Source organism: Biomphalaria glabrata, chromosome 6, assembly GCF_947242115.1.
Source record: "Biomphalaria glabrata chromosome 6, xgBioGlab47.1, whole genome shotgun sequence".
Taxonomy (NCBI): Eukaryota; Metazoa; Mollusca; class Gastropoda; family Planorbidae; genus Biomphalaria; species Biomphalaria glabrata.
In genome coordinates, this window is record NC_074716.1 from 42,199,597 (window position 1) to 42,220,151 (window position 20,555).

At 36.0% G+C, this 20,555-nt stretch overlaps 2 protein-coding genes across 3 annotated transcripts in view; one reads left to right on the forward strand and one right to left on the reverse strand.

Moving 5' to 3' along the window:
- The window catches only part of LOC106079695 (uncharacterized), a 21,031-nt gene extending 5,881 nt beyond the window's left edge, over window positions 1–15,150 (forward strand). For both annotated transcript variants that reach the window (XM_013240898.2, XM_056032631.1), the window contains 8 exons: window positions 2,480–2,554; window positions 3,367–3,432; window positions 6,932–6,958; window positions 7,106–7,183; window positions 8,151–8,177; window positions 8,403–8,450; window positions 9,236–9,268; window positions 12,256–15,150. In XM_013240898.2, coding sequence (XP_013096352.2) covers window positions 2,480–2,554; window positions 3,367–3,432; window positions 6,932–6,958; window positions 7,106–7,183; window positions 8,151–8,177; window positions 8,403–8,450; window positions 9,236–9,268; window positions 12,256–13,109 — 1,208 coding nt within the window. In that variant the 3' untranslated portion in view covers window positions 13,110–15,150. The remainder of the gene's footprint in view (window positions 1–2,479; window positions 2,555–3,366; window positions 3,433–6,931; window positions 6,959–7,105; window positions 7,184–8,150; window positions 8,178–8,402; window positions 8,451–9,235; window positions 9,269–12,255) is intronic.
- A 1,209-nt stretch (window positions 15,151–16,359) lies between these two features.
- On the reverse strand, window positions 16,360–18,147 carry LOC129926619 (uncharacterized). Its single transcript, XM_056031630.1, has 2 exons — window positions 18,104–18,147; window positions 16,360–16,927 (listed from the first exon to the last, which is right to left on the reverse strand). The coding sequence occupies exon 2, from the start codon at window positions 16,925–16,927 to the stop codon at window positions 16,439–16,441; it is 489 nt and encodes a 162-aa protein (XP_055887605.1). The 5' UTR covers window positions 18,104–18,147; the 3' UTR covers window positions 16,360–16,438.
- Between the last annotated feature and the right edge of the window lie 2,408 nt (window positions 18,148–20,555).

Below are 20,555 nucleotides of genomic sequence, written 5' to 3' on the forward strand. Positions count from 1 at the left end.
TTTTATTTTATCCCCTGCCGAGGACAGACGGAGACGAAGAAAAAGAGAATCTAATTCGACCACTGGTTAGGGCTGCACTAGATGTAGCAATATATCTAGGTCTCAGCTAGGGCTGCACTAGATGTAGCAATATATCTAGGTCTCAGTTAGGGCTGCACTAGATGTAGCAATATATCTAGGTCTCAGCTAGGGCTGCACTAGATGTAGCAATATATCTAGGTCTCAGCTAGGGCTGCACTAGATGTAGCAATATATCTAGGTCTCAGCTAGGGCTGCACTAGATGTAGCAATATATCTAGGTCTCAGCTAGGGCTGCACTAGATGTAGCAATATATCTAGGTCTCAGCTAGGGCTGCACTAGATGTAGCAATATATCTAGGTCTCAGCTAGGGCTGCACTAGATGTAGCAATATATCTAGGTCTCAGCTAGGGCTGCACTAGATGTAGCAATATATCTAGGTCTCAGCTAGGGCTGCACTAGATGTAGCAATATATCTAGGTCTCAGCTAGGGCTGCACTAGATGTAGCAATATATCTAGGTCTCAGCTAGGGCTGCACTAGATGTAGCAATATATCTAGGTCTCAGCTAGGGTCGCGTAGCCACGACGTCAAATACTGCACTCGTCATTAATCTTCCGACTCGAACAAAACCATGGGCGTAGCTCGGAATTAGCCATCATTTGGGGGTCCGGGGCTTGACCTCTTTGGGTGCCCCTGCATTTTGCGTAATATTTAATATTTAATGTAAAAAAAAACAATTTCGAACACTCATTTGGGCTCCCCCATCAAGGGGGTGCCCGGGGGGATTTTCAAATTCTTCGCCCCTTCTCCCTAGCTAGACCACTGAAGACAAGATATATATATATATATATATATATATATATATATATATATATATATATATATATATATATATATATATATATATATATATATATATGAAGAAGTGATATAGAAAGAGGGAAGGCTTCTTCTTCTTCGTAATTGTCCTAAGAGTTAAAGTCTAAGTCTCGTCAAACTCTAGGCTCACGAAGATTGTTTTTATCCGCCTATTGAAATACATTTCTTGCTTGGGAAAGATCCAAAATGTAAACTTTTTACATTCCTATTACTGGTCGATTGTATTCTTAGACGCTCTGGTTGGAAGTTAGGCCAAAGGCCGAGCATTCCGGGTAAACTCCCCCATATTTATTCTCTGTACCACATAAGCTGTGCATTGTTACGACAAAAAAAAAATGGGCCCTTGAGAAACGGTGTGTGGATATTGACACTGTGGGGCTTTTTTGTTGTTTTTTTTACAATAGACTCGTTACTAAGGCACTCAGTTTTACTTCCCTAGTGTCCTAATCGTCTGCTGTGGAGGTTGAATAGCATTGCCAGAGAAGAGGGAGAGAGAGATTATCGCAGACGATACAAGTTACAAGTTTATAGTCTCGTCCCCAGTGTGTATCAATTACAATGTTCCGGTCCCCACGCTCCCATTCTCTAATTACACAATCACGCGGGGCTCTACTTACACTTTATTTTGTGTTGTTTCCCACAATAAGCCAGGCAAGCAGGAAGCACTTAGATAGCTGACAGTGGAAATGTTGACATTAATATGTCTGGAGGTGAACCTCAAGTGGGTGGCTATCATATACAACTATGACAATTACAGAATTGTCCTTTTTTAAGTTTTTATCGGAGTCACGCATGTCCCTCCTATCCCTTAGTCGTTGGGGCACCAAGCAGGACTTGTCGACCGTCTTTCTCCATTTCTCCCTGTCTTTTGCCTTGTATATTATATATATATATATATATATATGGCCGGAGAGGAGACAAAAAGTCCCCCATAACCCCCCTCCCGCTTCGAAATAAAATACCAGGCTACCCCATTAAATATACATATATATCCCAAATTAACATTTACAAAATTAAAATCGTCTCTTTACATCTTGTCGTCTGACTGCATGAAATACATAGGGTGTGACTTGTACGTACAAACTTCCTAGTCCTTCACAGCGACCATTTATGTTAGGAACCAACCGTTATCTATTTAATGTTTTTTTTTTAATTGACATCACTCTTGGTAGGACTGTCTCATTATACTGGATTCAACTGTTTGTTATTTCGCATACCGGATACACCAAACAAGCGAGCTATTCGAAGTTTTGTTCAGCCATGTAGGATACTCTTCAATGTATTGATTTCTCAGTGTGTCATTTCGCAATTTTCTTTTGTTTCTGAGTCAGAAAGAGACACGTTGATAGCTACACATTTATTTCAATGACGAATGCAAACTTGTAGTCTTAGAGAGAGTCCAAATCCTGACGATTAAAACATATTTCATTATATATTAATCGCAACATTAATATTGACTTATTCTAAGTGGAATAGCCAGTTGGTTATTCTGGAAAGAAAATAGTTCTTATAGTATAAGCTCCTAAAATTGTAATAAGAAATTTTTTATTTTCTTGTATTTTACATTTTAATCCGCCAGAGTTCCTTAGAAGTGAAGAAACTGTGTACTCTGATCATTCTGATGTCATAAATACAAGTCGTTTGAAATCAATAGGTAAACAAACAAAATACAAGAAAACTATTGTTTTAAAAAAAAGCTTATATTAATGTGTATCAATTAGTTTTGGATCAGTCGTGTAATTAAATTTGTAATAAATCTTAGAGTAAAAAATAATAAATCTGAGCGATTATTTTTATAAAGTTTATATCAACTCACTCTGTCTGTCTGTCTGTGCTTTCGTGTGTCTGTATGTCTGGTCAAAAGTTTGTACACGTTATTTCTCCGACACCCAATCTCAGATTAAGCTGAAATTGTGCCCAATTTTTCTTTTACCTGACAACTCAAAAATAAACTAAAACCAATTAGTGAATTCACTATTGTTAATAAATTACTTTGTTTGTTATCTCAAACAAGGGAAAGAAATAGAACTTGACTGAAGTGGTGGCTTAAGCTGAATTAGTCCCCATTATATTAGCTTGACGTCTGAGTGAACACAAACATGAAATAAAAAGAATAGATAACTCTGCAATCTTCCATGTTCATAGACTTTTCGCTAGCAGAGTGGTTACCGCGTTAACTTAAGAAGCCTGAGAAAGCTTTAACCTACAAGTTTGAAATCAGGTCGTTTCTTTCCCTTTTTTAATTACATTTAAAAGCGATTACCCAGATACCCCTTTCTTCCCCCCCCCCCACCTTTTTCCAACTGGTCCAGACAAGTGATAGGATCATATTGTATTAAGAAAGCTTAAATGAAATTGTGCTAAACAAAGACAATTGTTTAAAAAATATTGATACTAATATATTTAATATAAGTTTTTTTTTTAATTATTTATTTTTATTTTGCTTGTTTACATTTTAATTACCAGAACTCCTTAGAAGTGAGGAAACCTTGTACTATGATGCCACAGACAGAAGTCACACGAAATCAATAGGTAATAAAAAACAACAACATAGGTTCTTTTTAACTTTTATTCAGAAATGAAGATTATTATTTTGTCGCCCAAACCTTCGACATGGCGGTAGAGGATAGCAGCGAGCGGGATTGGAACCACTGTCAGCTCTTTCTGTGACCTACAAATAGGATAGGTCATAAGACCAGTGACCTGTACTGTACTGGCAAGTTAGTCCAGTGGTACTTTGTGGTCCCAACTATATTATCTAGGCTAATAACTATAGCCTCTAGATGTATAATACTACCGAGACAAACAAATAATAATTCTGAGATTTCAGTTGCAACAAAAAAAAAGGAGTTTATTTACAAACAAAAGAAAAAGATCATAAAAAATATAAATGGCAATAAAGGCTCACCAAAAGAAAATGACATAATGAAACTAAGCAAAGTAGCAAGACAGTTTCCGGTCAATATAATGAAAGGACCACCATCATAGAAGCACAATAATGTCTTGTGCCGCAAAACCAAAAAGATGGTTTACAATAATACCATACATGCATTAACAATTCAATGACGTTATTCATGAGACATTTTATGTCAAAAACCAAAGCGAGGGTTTACATTAGTTTACAATAATATCATACATACATTAACCATGAAATGACGTCATTCATGAGACACACTACTGTCTCGTATCTAAACAAAATATGTCTTTCAAAAAAAAAACATACAGAAGAGGATAAGAGACTAAGTAGACATATACCATTTACATAAATCAATTTAGTACTAACAAATTGATAAAGTCTACTTAGCTCATTATCGAAATACTCTTCCCACAACAGTGGCACACTCCTCTTGAGTAACACAACAATAGTACAACACAAGTAGGCCCCTATGAGTTAAACAGTATATAGATTTAATTCAAAATACACTGGTCAGTTGAAAGGCTCAAGAGAGAGTGGCCATCGTAAACAATTGACAGGGACTTAAATCAAGTAATAAAGGGGGCTAAGTCTAATAAAAAAAATAAAGGTAGCCACCCTTTTTGTCCCTCTTGTCACAACCACGTAAGGCTCAGTTCCCTTGTGGCATAAATATCGATGCCAACAGGTGATGTCTGTGCTTCGTACAGTGTTCAGAACTGTCCAATGGTTCGCAATATATACGTACGATATTGCTGAAATCGCTAGGCTATTTGCTTATCCACCTAGTTCGAATTCCAACTCAAGCAGAGGCTGCATGGGATAGTTATTATTATTATTATTATTATTATTATTATTATAGCTTTTATATAGCGCTACTTTCATGCTTATAGCATGCTCACAGCGCTTTTGGTCCAATCTCATTTGTGGACCGGTGGGGGGGAGGGGGTATCTAGGAGTTGGTTTTCCGTGCTGCCTTTAGGCGCTCAGTAAACACAACTCTGCCCGAGTCGGTAGTCGAACCCTGGGGGCCCCTTCTAGGTAGCCAAGCCAAGCCAAGTTCAAGCGCACTTGGCCTCTCGACCACGCTTCCCACTAGTTCTAGATATTCTCTCCCTCAACTGGTCCAGAAAAAGAGATTGGACCAAAGCGCACTGAGCATGCTATTAGTATGGAATATGCGCCATATAGAAGCAATTAGAAATGTTTAATGTATTATATTTAGTGGTGCCATTAAACATGGGACATTTATGCTAATGTGACGTCAAATGTGAGCACACAATAGAAAGAAAAACATTATCTAACGTAATACGTTTAGAGTGATCTCAATTACACTCTTTGTTTTGAGTGGCTTCGTTACTTATTCCAGGACGTAGTGTGGTTTAAGACAAGGGTCGGCAACCTTTTGAGTCGAAAGAGCCAAAAATTACAATTTACTAAATTTCAACGTTTTTAAAGAGCCACAAAATTTTTAAACAATAAATAGTACTCGCATAAATAAAGTTTTTGAAAAAAAAAAACTATTTATTCATAAGAAAATATATCTATTTATCTTTATATAAATAGTGTTTTTCAAAAAAAAATTATCTGGTATTATTAGATAATTACTTATTGTTGAAGTATAAAATTTGACCAATTAAACATTTACATACAACACAAACTTGTACTTCAATAAGAAACAATTGTGCAAACAATTTCAGAGAGAACTATGGCTTTGCATGGTTTTAGAAAGTTTGGATACATTTGGCTCATAACTAGTTTTTAGTTTCAACACGACTGTAAATTTTCATTTGTTTGTTGGCTTCTTACTTTACTTTTAAGTATATTCATGCAAGAGAAAGCTTGCTTACACGAATAAGTCGATCCAAAAATAGTCAGCACTCCAAATGCCAACTTTTTCACCTGACTGTAGCAATCCGGAAGACTATTATGTGTCGAATATAAGTGCCTCAACTTTCAGCATTTCATTTAAAGCTGTCCATTTTTGTTGCGTTAAGTACTTACATTTCTGGACCTTCTTCTTATCTTCTTATATGATACAGACGTTACTTTTAAAAAAAAGATGATTACGTCCTACGTCTTCAAGGTATTTTTTGTACGACTTTAGCTGTATCTTCTCCACTAGTCTGTCACGAGAGCGGTAGCAATCCTAGAAGTTCTTCTTTTGGATCTTGGAAAGACCTATATCTGACAACAAGGCCAACCAGTGCCGTGTCTTTTGTGTGCGAATTCGTATGTATCACATGATAGGACAAAAGAAAGTTGAATATCCACCAACAAATATGTTACATTTTAAGACATGGTGAAGGGGTGCGCTGAAAGGCGAGTACAAGTGGCTGAGAGATAGATTCGGTGCCTAATACTCGTTAATCGAATCAAAACATTTTTAAATGTTTTTTTTCTTCGATAAAATAAATACTATTTGCGCATGAAACTAAATAGCCGCAGCTTAACATCCAAAGAGTCGCATGTGGCTCGCGATCCGAAGGTTGCCGACCCCTGGTTTAAGAGAACAACCAAGGATACATTGTTAAAGGTTGCATGATATACTCATGATTTGCATCTCCAGAATGGGGACCAATTATATTTCATCTAGAGAATGGGGACCAATCATATTGCATCTCCGGAATGGGGACCAATCATATTGCATCTAGAGAATGGGGACCAATCATATTGCATCTAGAGAATGGGGACCAAGTAAATCGCATCTTCAGAATGGTGACTAATCATATTGTATCTCTGGAGTATCTACATAGCAGGAACCAGTAATATGATTGGCAATTCTAGAGTAGGGACCAATCACATGACTGCATCTCCAAAGTGGGGACCAAAAATATTACATCTCCAGAGTCGGAACCAATAATATGTCTGGCATCTCCAGAGTGGGGACAAATCATATCTGGCATATCCAGATTAGGGACCAATCATATCTGGCATCTTCAGGGTGAGGACCAAACATATTAGATCTCTAGTGTGGTCACCAATCATATTGCATCACCAAAGTAATGACCAATCACGTCCTATTTTAGACTGCGATGTTACTTTAAAACATTATTGAACTTTTATTTCTAGTTTAACACCTACTTTCTATTGCTTTTCTTTATTCTGTTTCATTAGATTCTGTATTGAGTAGCGAAACATCAGGTAAGATATTTATATTTTGACATTTTTTGTCAGCGCAATAGCTCTACATGAAATCAATATTGCCTATACAGTATATTAATGCCTATTCGTACAGTTATTGAATGAAATCTAAGATTTAAGCTTTATTTATATTTATTTTTCTTTTAGATTATGGAACACTTGGAAACGAAGGGACATTAAAGAGATTAAACAAGCGAAAGTCAGGAAAACATCAGATGTCGAAATGTAAGTGATCATGAAAATTATCAGTATGTACGCTTAGTTAACTAGATAATTAGTTTGAAAGGTAATTAGATAGTAAGTGAAATAAGGTTTGCCTAGACTTTAATGTCTCTCTGACTTTGACAAATTACTTCGAAGATGTTTGAGTGTCTTGTTACGAGTGTATTAGGTGAGTTCTTTGAACGGGAAAACTATCACAAGAACAAGTGAAGAACTAAGTTCAGACAGTTTCAGGGATGAAATAGCATTTAATCTCTAAAACCACAGTCGAGTCTCTGTCAATAATCGATCCCTGAAATATGGTGCATCGCTACTAGCTAAATGGCTAACGATAGATAGATTTATAGATAGATAGATAGATTAATAGATAGATAGATAGATAGATAGATAGATAGATAGATAGATAGATAGATAGATAGATAGATAGATAGATAGATAGATAGATAGATAGATAGATAGATAGATAGATTAGATAGATGGATGGATGGATGGATGGATGGATGGATGGATGGATGGATGGATGGATGGACGGACAGACGGACGGACGGATGGATGGATGGATGGATGGATGGATGGATGGATGGATAGATAGATAGATAGATAGATAGATAGATAGATAGATAGATAGATAGATAGATAGATAGATAGATAGATGGGTGGATGGATGGATAGATAAATAGATAGATAGATAAATAGATAGATAGATAGATAGATAGATAGATAGATAGATAGATAGATAGATAGATAGATAGAGATAGATAGATAGATAGATAGATAGATAGATAGATAGATAGATAGATAGATAGATAGATAGATAGATAGATAGATAGATAGATAGATAGATAGATAGCTTCCAAATTTTTCATTGGGCATACACTTTAAAAAACCTTTCTAAGGATTTTTCCTAAAAAATTTGTTTATTTTTTCTGAAGATTTCCTAAATACAGATTTTGTTTCTTCGTTTCTTTAGATTCTACCGTAAGCAGTGTAACATCAGGTAGAGAACTACATTTTTGTTATCTCAATGTTTGTGTATGTGTGTGTGTTTTTTTTATAGTTTTGTTTGAAAAAGCAAAGATTTCAAAAAACATAACCTAGTTGAAGAAATAATTTTTTTTACTGTAAAAAAAAATCTTATATGATAATTAAATGTGAAGTTAATGTTATTTTTAGAATGTAATTTATATTCAATCAACCATGTCTTTTTCTACATTATTCTTAGATTATTACACCCTAGTGCGTGACAAGAAGTCAGCCAGGCGACAGTCAGGTACATACCGAATCATTAATGTAACTGATAATCTATATTCGTACATACCCCCCCCCCACACACACACACACACAACTGTCTGGGTCACTGAGTATGTGTGTGATTGTGTGTTTACGAGTTTATGAGTGTGTGTGTGTAAGAGAGAGAGTGTCAATGTCTGTGTGTGACAGTGTATGTGTGTAGCTATGTATAAGAGTTTATGTGTGCGAGTGTGCAACATTTCCTGTTCATATAGGTCTCACCAGCCACATGGGCACAAACAGCAGTGTAGATCCCGACCCGATGACAATAATGGTCACAATGGTATAGCGTTGGACAAAATAGAACAAGATGTCCTAGCTTTGTCAGGACCTAATCAGTGACATTCTTATACGTATAATAGAGCAGTCGCTTTCAAAGAGATAAATAAATATAAAAAGCTTTTGAAAAAAAAAAAACTTTGTTTGCATTACATCAATTATTTTGAATAAATTATGTAGTTAATTAATGACTCAGAATTTAATCATAAACACGCTATTAATACCATATCGTTTTACTCTATAAAAACAAGTGTCTCAGTTGGGCTTTGATATGAGGGAGGTAAATGATACAGTCTTTAAAGTTTTTAATTCTTTTCCATATTTCGATCCTTTAAGCTAACTTGAACTATTGTATACTAGTTGTAAAGCTATTTGGTGAAAAAATTGAATACGATTAAATTAAAATTTCTAGCATTGTTATATAATGTTACATTGTTTGTGGACAATTAAGCCTCTCCTTACACTATAAAACTATTTTTTTTACAGAACAAGTAACAGCCGTGGTTGAGCCTAAAACAGGTACACATGTAAACTTTAATTAATTTATTTATTCCGTCCGACAGTAGTTCATTTTAAATCGTTCATAAAATCAAAATTTATGTCATATTTAAAAAATATTATGACTATACAATAACCATAGACATAAATAAATATAGACTGGCCGAAGGAAGTAACTTCATGTAACTTGAAAACATGTATATCTATTGTATTCGGATTTCTGAATTATGAAAAATTGCGTGATCTTCATTCTTAGAGATTAAACAAAACTACACTGCCTCCTTATTTACAATATATATATATATAGGCGTGTGGCTGAAATAGATATGAATACTTAACTTTTATACTGCTCATAAATGCTGTATAATAAAGTACACAAAATTGCAGGTCACAAATTTTCCTTTCATAAAACTCTTTAATCGGCCAGTCTATATTTATTTATGTCTATGACAATAACACAGAGCGTACGTGCGTGTTTTTTCCTTGCTGGAGATTTTTGATGTAAAAAGTTGGATTGATGCAAGAGGAGCACTTGAAAAAGAGCATGGGGGGAGGGGGCGGGGGGAGAATGAAAGAAGAGATAAAGTTGAAGATGGGAGGCAGAACGACTCTTGTTGATTACAAATAATTAGAACAATTTAAATATATTGTTTAAAATTTTAGCGACTATCAAAATGGGAAAAATCGTTCTTAGTTTTGTTGGGTTTGTCTGTATGTCCGTCTGTCACGTTTATATCTCTCAAACTATACAATATATTTAGATCCAGTTTCATAACACGTAAGAGCTTGCAAAGTGCCTTATTCAATATACAATCTTTTAAATCATAATATAGTGAATCTAAATAGTTTGACATAGTGTTTCAAAAAGGACACCACTTCTTTTGTGGTTAATTAATATTTACAAAGAGGTGTTAAGATAGGCGAGCAAAGCAGTCTCGTTCTGGAACAGAATGAGGAATGATGGGCCGAGTTGTCGTCTGATCTTAGAGAGTAGCGTCATTGTGTTTCTTTAGTGTATAATGTGATATATTATTAAATAAATGACATCTTGATAATATGTTGAGATTGAGAGTATATAACAGCTATAATCTAATATAAGGGTATATCTATGAATGATCATACATCTATTTCAATGAGTATTTTTTTTATTAACTATAAGGATATCTTTTTTTGCTGGACCAATGGAGCTTATTATTTCTGTGGAGTGAATAGCAGAAAATAATTGTCCAACTAAATTCTAGCAATATTTTTTAAGCTACATCATTTTATAACTAGGGCTGGCGTTTCTATTCTTTCACTAGCGCCATTTTGTGCTCACAAAGCCGAAGACTGAGCATGTTTCTCCTGCATGTCTGTTGACGACGGTCGTTGACTTGTAGCCCCAAACTGCTGGTAGATAACTAAACCGCTGTTGGCGAATTATATTTCAATTTACAAATCTATATATATATATATATATATATATAATTCTCTTCATGGCTCAACAGTTTGGACACCAAGAAGTAATGGAAAGATCACTCTTTTATTTCAGCAAGATGGATTAGAGTTACCCCAGGTAAATTTAGAGGCCAAAAAAAAATAGATGGGGGGAGAACAAGTATCATTCACCCGTCACTAATTAGCAGGGTCGACTTAACCATTGTGGGGCCCTATGTGAAAAGGATTTCGCGGGCCCAGTTTGAGTAGGGATACGGATAATAAGTGAAAAATAAAAGTTTGTATTATCTTTCTTCTATATATATAATTCCCTTCATGGCTCAACAGTCTGGATACCAAGAAGTAATGAAAAGATCACTCTTTTATTTCTTCAAGTTGGACTAGAGTTACCCCACGTAAATTAAGCGGCGAAAAAAAAAAGATGGGGGGGGGGGGAAACAAGTAGTATTCACCCGTCATTAAATAGCAGGGCCGGACTTAACCATGTGGGGCCCTATGCGAAACGGATTTTGAGGGGCCAAGTTTGGATAGGGATACGGATAATAAGTGAAAATAAGGAGTTTGTATTAGAAAATAAATTCGTCTTTGCATTTTATTCATTCTTTACTACGTGCAGAATTACTTTACGAGCCTTGCACGTAGAGAGGTCATACAGTATACTATAAATTTTTCCTACATAGATTACTCTCAATAGCAAGAATTATCAAATGTTTCAATCTATCTACAAGAATTGTTGACCTCAAGTAATTCTTCTTTAGTTTGAGGCGCGAGAAGCTTCTTTCACCGAATTCCACAATTACGAGTATTGCATAATGCCATTTTTTTTATTGCGCATAGGATTGGCGTTTTCCATATTGAATGACTCCCCAAAATGACAATTTTGTTTATATATTTCATGATATTTGTAGGAATTTTCTAAAGATTTCAATATTTTCCTTAGATTTCAAGGACTTTTTTTTTATATTTGGCAATTTTAGGAGATTTCCAGGAGCTCCTGGTAGCCGCGGGAAATCTGTTATACGTTATAAAATTGTTTCATTTAGTAATTTACACCTAGAATAAGCGCCGGTCCTATGAAAGTGCGGGGCCCATTGCGGTCGCATAGATAGCAGTGGCCTAAGGACGGCCCTGCAAAATAGTGGCGTATGCTACGCCGTGGGTCAACTAGTATGAATGTAAACTAAATAACTTCTTTGTGAACATTTCTAAATATAAGTATAAACAATTTCAACGTCAGATGAAATTTAAAAAAAAAATTATAATTCAAACAAATCTAACTAACTGTAAAAACACGTCTTTACACTCGGCATTCTGGAGTCGTCTGTCGTAGCCAAGATAGTACCGCTTATCTTGCATCATTCACACTGCAAAACCAGCAGCCAATCGTTATTTTTTGGTCATCGTCACCATAGAAACACACAATACCGAATAGTTTTTATTCTTTTATATTTAAATACTCATTTAGGACATCTGACATATCTTGCGCCTCTTTTCAAACTGTAAGACGTAACTCAGTATCAATGAACTTTGTCTTCTAACGATCAACTGAAGCATTTTTTTCTATTTCACAGACGCAAAGGGAAGTAGTGATAATTTTGAGGAACACATGAGAAAAGAGAAATATGAATTTTTGAATTGTACTAAGCAACCTGAACATAGCTCTTTTATCCCGATTCAAAGTTTTTCTATAGAGAGTTTACCCCAGTCTTATCAGAGCCAAGAAATATACAATTTGGTCATCGCTTTAAGTACTTTAGTGGTCAGAATAAAAGTCTCTGCCATCAGTCCTAACAGACCAAAACATTGGCCTGGAATCGAGACACCCTACTCATGGCCAGATGACGTGCAAGATAAAACCGTGTTTGGTACAGGACGAGTTGAGGAAGTGACCAAAGGTCAAGAAAGTTGTCCGTGTGAAACTTGTAAAACATCGTCCGCTCCAAGCGAATTCTGGTGGCTGATCCGAGTGGTTACAGCCAGTCACGTGGTGTTTGATGACCTTGAAGCTCAGCATACCTCGTGTGAGCTCTTCTACGACAGTGAATCAAGCAAGGTCACATCCATCAAAGGCTTACGTCTGGCCTCCAGTGACATGACCAAAGACCTGTCCAAACTGCTTTGCGTCACGTGTGACGTCACTCTGGCCGAAAAACTAGAGAAATGTGTGGACACTTTCATCGACGCTTGGGAGACTGCGTTTGATAAATACTTCGGTGACCAGGAGGCTGCCAAAGAAAATCTGGTCATTTTAATATTTCATCCACACGGCTATTACAAACATTTGTCCGTGGGTCATTACATTGAAACACATAAAGAGCTCAATGATGATAAGGAATTACAGTGGTCCACTTATAACACACCCACTTGCACCGGAAGTGACGGAGCTTATGTTTTGAACACAAAGTTGTTTCATTCATTTGATTAAAAAGTAAACAACGAAATTTTTACGAAAGGAAATATGTTATTTTCTGTTTCAAATATTGTGCTATATTAAAATGTACAAGTTAGCGGTTGATAGTATTAACTCCCTCTCTCGCAAAGAGCAATCTACAATCTTCCAACTAAGAATAGGACACACACCAGAAGAAATCCCACTCATCCACCTCTCTTAGACACTGTCCTTATTTGATATCAAGCACATAATTAATTACCAATTCTTCTTCTTAAACTGTCAGGTAGAGTTGAGTCTTCAGCTCTTGGAACTCTAAGCCAGCAAAAAATGAACAAGAGCTCCCTCTCACCGGCCTGAATGAGAACAGTGTACACTGACGGGTGGGTCAGACTCAGACTCGCGGCAAGAGACCGCGTACACTAAGGCCCCCGCCATTTTACTTTTTCTATACCAGGCTTACTATGCGGGACACGCCATTCATGTAACGGCCCCTTGAGAAACAGCGCCTAGATTGTGACAAGGTTGTGGGAGCTTTTTTACAACTCCGCACAGTGCAATGAGGATGCTCTCGCATCCCCTTAGACACCCCCACGGGAGTCTTGTTTTGCTACCCTTTAGCCTAATCGTTTCCTCTTATGATCGTTTCGACCCGGGTGCCACTATGAGGCAGGGTAGCATGCCCGGGTAATTACCAATAATAAATTGACTAACTGGTTCTTTTTTTTTATCGATTCTTGTTTTTTTTTTTTTGTTTTTTTTTTTTTTGGTAGAAAAAATAATTGTTTAAAGTTTCAACTTGATCCGAGATTCAGTCTGGGAGAAATAACATGTATAATTTTTAAAGGGCAAATTGACCCACAAATTTAATTATATCTCTGAATACCAAAGGTTTAATTTCCTTGTTAATATCAAACACAAATTTGTTAATTAAACCGTAATTAATTGACTAATTATTTATATTTTGTTACTACGTTGATTAGTGTATTTTCTACGCCCATGAATAATTGTGCAAAGTTTCAACTTGATTCGAGAATGGATTTGGAAGAAATAAGGTGTTCAAACTTTTTACCAGACAGACAGACAAACAGATGGACAGACAATAGAAAGAGTGAGTTAATAGAAGCTTTGTAAAAAAAAAAAGTGGATAAAGTGCTTTGTAACAATGTTAGTTTACCAATATTTGTTATCAATACACGGCGGGACATAAAGAATCTATTTATTTATTTTGCTGCCTGTGATAACAATGTCCATGTCTCTTTGTAAAGGTTCATTACAATTCCAATATTCTCCAGAAATTAATTCAATCCACATATTGCAAACATTACAGTTGTTCCGATTTAAACAACACTCAACACTGCGATAATGTCAGGAACATTATAGAATACAGATGATTCATTCAATCACTATCTATAATCGCATCTATTACTAGGAACACAAACTCGATTGGCTTTCATAAATTGCAAAACAAAAATAAAACAAGCAAAATACTAAAAAGGGGACTAATTCAGCTTATACCACCACTTCAGTCAAGTACTATTTGTTTCCCTTCTTTGAGATATCAAGCACAATAATTTTATTACCAATACTAATTAAATTAATTGATTAATTTTGTTCATTGATTCATCTGTTGTTAGTTAAAAGAAATAATCGTGCAAAATCTCAGCTTGATCAGAGACTGAGTGTCGGAGAAATAACTTGTTCAGATTTTTGGACAGACAGACAGACGGAGTGAGGTGATATAAGCTTTGTAAAAAAAAAGATTAAAATGGCCAAAGTGACACACCTGTACAACTCGTAACAGGAACTTCTAATGTCTTGTTATATAGTGCAATAGAAGCTATTTAGATTAGGTTGAAATGCATCCTAATTATATGTACACGTGCTGTCATAAGATTGGCATAAATTTATAAATATAAGAACCGTATGGTAAATAAGTATGTGTGTTTGCACTCCATGTCTATTATTGATGTTAATAAAATGAAAGATTGTAAGACATACATCTTATTTCTTCAACGTCTACAAATGTGAAAATATTTTCAATCAAATAAACTGTACAAGGATATTGTAAATTGAATTCCTTTTTATGCTTAAAAATTATTTTTTTTTAAATTTGAAATAGCGAAGTTTTCTTAGCTTAGGTTTTTTTATTCTTTTATTTGTATACCCTTTAATATTGCTATGATGTCAGCTTATAATATAAGAAAATGTTATCGGTTCAAACAAATGAAATTCAGTTGGATTAACATTGACCACATCGTTAGATTGATTCGGGGATACCGATTTCTATGTAAATGCTTAAATCAGTGTTTCGTGGTGACTATAGTAAGCCCACCTTTTCGAATGTTGAGTTTGGCTAAAGTTGGCAATAGATGCCCCATTATAACGAACTGAGAGGTCCAGGTTTGGGTCATTCCCTCAGCTGGAGTATCCATGCATCTTCCACTTCTTCTTTCGGTAGCCAAGAGCAGGCAGAATATCACTCAACATAAAAACGTTTAAAAAAACGAGTTATGGGACTTTGCCTGCAAATACTAAGACCTTGTGCTTTTATGAAATTATAGAATTAATAGAAAGGGTTCAGATTTGCGCTTGATCTGGCATCACACTATCGCGCTGTGTATCAAACATAGTCATTGATTCTAGTTAAATTAACATTCTATACATTTTAGCTAAGCTAGTTAAGTCAGTTTTTTACTGTCTTCTAATCCAAAAAGAAGCCCATAGGATTCTTTGCTTCCTATGACAATTTATTGCCAGTTCTGCCTCAAAGTTCAAAGGTCGAATTATTTGTGCATCCTGAAATCATGACATCAATGTTAATTTAGTCAACCACATTTAGAACAATGCTGAATAATTGAAGGGGGAAATTCAGTGTATCCTTCGATGCGGGGCAAATATAATATACATATTCAGACCTTGCGATCTATGAGGCAAATGGTGTAAAGGTCATATGTTTCTGAACGAAGGTATCACGTGGCCAGCACAACGACATTTAACTTTCCCAAGCTAATGTGAGGTACCGATTAGAGATGGCTGGACTCAGAGGCGGTCTAAAGATCAGAAATTAAAAAATCCCAGGAGTCGAGCCCGGGACCCCTCGTTTCGGAACCCAAGTGACTCACCGCAACTCTGAAGGAATATTTTCCACAAGAAATTTGTCAGAAAAAATCATTGTAAATGAAACAACATAGCACATTTTAAGAAAACATATACGTTAAAACTCTAATTAATTTTTCACTGTTTTGGACAAAAACAAACAGACAAAAATATCTAAATTGTCATATTTTATTGCTAGCAAAAGTAATGTCCCACATTTTGAATATATATTGTTGTAATCAAACATTACATTAAGAATTATACATTTATAGCACATTACCAAGAAGGCCATTCAAAAGTCCTAGAACTGGACCTTTTTGATCAGTTAGACCTTGAGCAGTACCTAGCAGACTGCTAGTAACGCCACCAACGATTGGAAGCCCACCAGTGACACCCTGCACTGTACCTAACGGGTTGTTCAGCAAACTCTTGGTCAGGCCTCCAACGACTGGAAGACTTCCTGATACATCAGTCACAGTGTTCAGAAGATTGTTGGCTAGACCCCCTACCAGGGGAAGTCTACCAACGGCATCCTTCACAGTTCCCAAAGGATTTTGTAGCAGATTTTGAGGAAGTGCTTCGGCTTTGTTGACCACGCCACCTACAGAGCCGCCGAGAACATTTCCGAGCAAATCGCCAAGGAGAGCGCGCCTAGCAAGATCGTCCTTTGCATCTGCAGATCTGGGTTGCCTTGTGAAGGACATCACTGACCCGAAGGCAACATTCATGACCACTACAAGAATAAGGCTGCGCATCTGTGGGAAAATAAAAATCAAACACATTATTTCAACTCGTTGGTTGTGTCTATAGGGCAGATGATGTAAAAGGTAATCTGTTTCTGTGGCCCATGGTTGAAGAGAGTGTCATGTGGCCAGCACAACAATCAACCGTCTTTACTTTTCCCCAACTAATGTCAGGTATTCATTAGAGCTGGGGTGGAATCAGAGGTGCCCTTAAGATCCCGAAATTAAAAATACCAGTCTTCATCAGGATTCGAACCAAGAACCTTCTGGTCTAGAAGCCAAGCGCTTTACTCCTCAGCCACCGCGCTTCCTTCAAAATATGTTGTTGACAGGTATTGTTTTACATGTTTTCGATGTTACTTCATAATTGAAGATGGTTATATCCAAGCCCAAAAACGAAGAGATGCAGATTTTGTACTCGGTACCTTAGAGACAACAGTCTAAATCGTATAACAATCGTTGCGCCGAGTAAACATGATGGCTGGGTGATGAGAGAGAAAACTGGTATTGAGAAGAACGAGCCCAAAGTAGTTCTATGTGTGAGTCGATGGCGTTATTCCAAGCAAAAGATACTAAAGTTTACGTGCCAAAAATATGTTTCAGAAACGTCAGAATACCGCCCGCTTCACTGGAAATGAAAAGAGGTGTGTGCGGCTGCTGCCAAAAGGGAGCGGCGCTATGCGAAAAACGCAATTTAAAAGAAAAGTGGATTCAGGACGATTTGTTGAAATTGGAAATGAAAATGGATGGAGGTTACTTGTCGACATAATAATAAGGCTTTAGTTCGAGTCCGAAGATTAATTACGAATACAGTATTTCATGTGAATATGTAGGTTCAAGCTGCAACCTACATATTTTGTCATATCAACATTGGACATAACCTTTGTCGGCTGTATTCGATTTAGGTTCTCTTTTCGACGTTTGTGTCTGTCATCAGCAGTAGTTTGTCTTTTACTGGTTAAAAAAATAATAATGAACACCATGGAAACAAATCAATGGGTGAATTCTGTGTTTAATGCTTTTATATATCCAGAAAGAGAGAGAGAGAGAGAGAGAAATAGTGAGAGAGACAGAGAGAGGGACAAATAATGCAGTAATCCTTTTTAAAAAGAAGCATTTTTTAATGTACGATATTTATGATTAAGCTTTTAACTGTCACAAAGTTTGCAAATATGAAATAAAACTTACCTTCTGAGCTATCTCAATATACAAACAGGAAATAGTTTCCTTCAGAGTTCATAGAGCTGTAATATCATTATCAACACAGTAAACATCTTTTATAGTGACTATAGTTTAATTATGGGACTTAGTTATTCAGATCAAGAGTCATTGACTTGACAGAAAGTAGGATTCATTATTAGAAGCAATAAACTGAACCTCGATTAACTTTTAGTCTAAATAAGACTTGTTCGAGTTGTCGAGAGATAGGAAGTCCACGTGTTACCAGGACTATCGGGAAGAGTCCTTACTGGTTGTATCATAGTACATTTTTGTCAGATCTGAATGAACAGTCAGCGTAGTCAGGATTTTTTTTTTTTTAGCGCGGGGAGGCATGGGATTTTTTTCTTCTTCCCGACCATATATATAAAGTAATAAATAAATATTATAATATATATTATATATGTGTGTGTGTACTTAATTAATATTTTATTTTACATTCCGACCCTTCATTATTTCGGAAGACGTTCATTGTACCCTAGAATAGGTTCTTACTGGAAAGAGCCCTTGCGCCAAGCACTATATCCAGTATTTAAACAAATGCACATTCTGAGATATATACAGTAAATTATCTTTGTAAAAAAAAAATGAAAAAAACATAAACATTAAAAGAAAACTAGAAAGGTTAAGTTAAATAGCTAATAGAAATTATCAATTGGAAATCTACTTATAGAATCTTTATCCAAACAAGTCTTTAATACACTAGCGGATCCAGAACTTATGAGTAGGGGTTTATGTATTTTTTAACCCTATCCGCGAGTAAACCCTAACCTAAATACATACACACACAAACATATACATAATATATATATATATATCATTTGGAAGCAGTGTTTCTCAACTTTCAGAGATAAAAATAAAACGCTCACTGTCCATCCTTTTCGACAGTTTGTTGGTTAGTGTGAGCGCTGCATACTCCACCAGTCGGTTTCTTTTATTTGTGATGAGGTTCATGAACAAGGCACTGAATCCACTTTGTACCAAATAAGAAGATGAGAAAACACTCAACAACATCTGTCTAAAGACCCATAATGTAGGATCTAAATTTGAGATATGTAATTGTAATCAGAATTTGTGGTACCCTTGTTCAAACATTGGTTAAAGTTCCTAGTTTGTGATTATTTCAATAATCTGCTGCTGTATTAGCATGGATTCATCTGTGATTGGGATCTGATTTTGATCAAGCGCAAAAAAAAACAGACCATCATGGCGTCGCGCTATTAAAACTGGCGCACAAATAGCTGAGAAAAAGAGAACAGCGCTGGCAGAAGAAAAGCGCTAGAGAAAAAAGCAAGGCCAAGAGGCTAGCTCCAGCTGGAATAACCCAGTCCAGAGTGCAGCCAAACATTCCTAGCTCATCATCACTTCATCGTTTATAGGGGCCTACACATTGAGCGCTGAACAAGCAATATAAGACTCATATTTCGTATAAAGATTTAAAATTAATTAAACGTTGGTGTGAATATATTCGGATGAATCTATAAAAGGACCAATCACAATGCTCCTAGTCTATGGATGGAATGTCCAGTCACAAAGGCATTGTTATGGGTATGGTTGAGTTATAGCATGATCTTGTCAGCTTCACAATTACACAGTTATTCTATTGAGCAGTGTAACAGGTGACAACAAATTATTGGGAGTCAATATGCATCAGAATCGAAAAAGAAGCACAAAGGGGGAGCAGAAAAGTGCACAATTATAAATCTGTAACTTTGAAAACACAATCAATTCAACCTTTGTTAAATGTCAAGATGGCAGCGTCTATGAATGAACAGGCACAACGTCATTTATTCCTGGAGATCAAGCCACGTTATATTCAACAAAGAAATACTACTGTCAAGACAACGAAGATGTAGACCGAAATACAGAGAGACATTGCTAAAATATAAAACAACCTTGACAGTATTTGTTTTCCACATGAATATTAAATTCCCTTTAAACAAATGAACGTGATGCTCTGAGAGCATATAACATTGTGTGTGTAGCCAACTCCAAGCTGTAGATACATGAACAGGATCTGCAAGTTATTAAGAAAGCAGCAGATGACCTTGTGAGGTGGGCAAACAAAGGAATTGAAGTTGAAGAGTTGGTTTTGTTCATTTAATTCCACATGCCGAGAACAGGGTAGCAGTGACACCGAATCCAAGGAGAAAATGCAGATGATGCGATAGTTGCTGTTATAGATACAGAATTTTAAAGATTTATTGGCAGGTGTGTCTCTTGTATTTATACTGTCTTGTACACAAGGAGCTTGTGAAAGAAGTCACTGCATATTTAAGATATTAAAGAATAGACAGAGAAGTATCATGACACAAGGTACTTAGAAAAATGTCATGGTGACGGCTGTTGCTAAATACGTTCTACGAGGTAATTCATTTGGACACAGCCATAAACAATGTGGCAGAGAATAGTTTGTTGATAG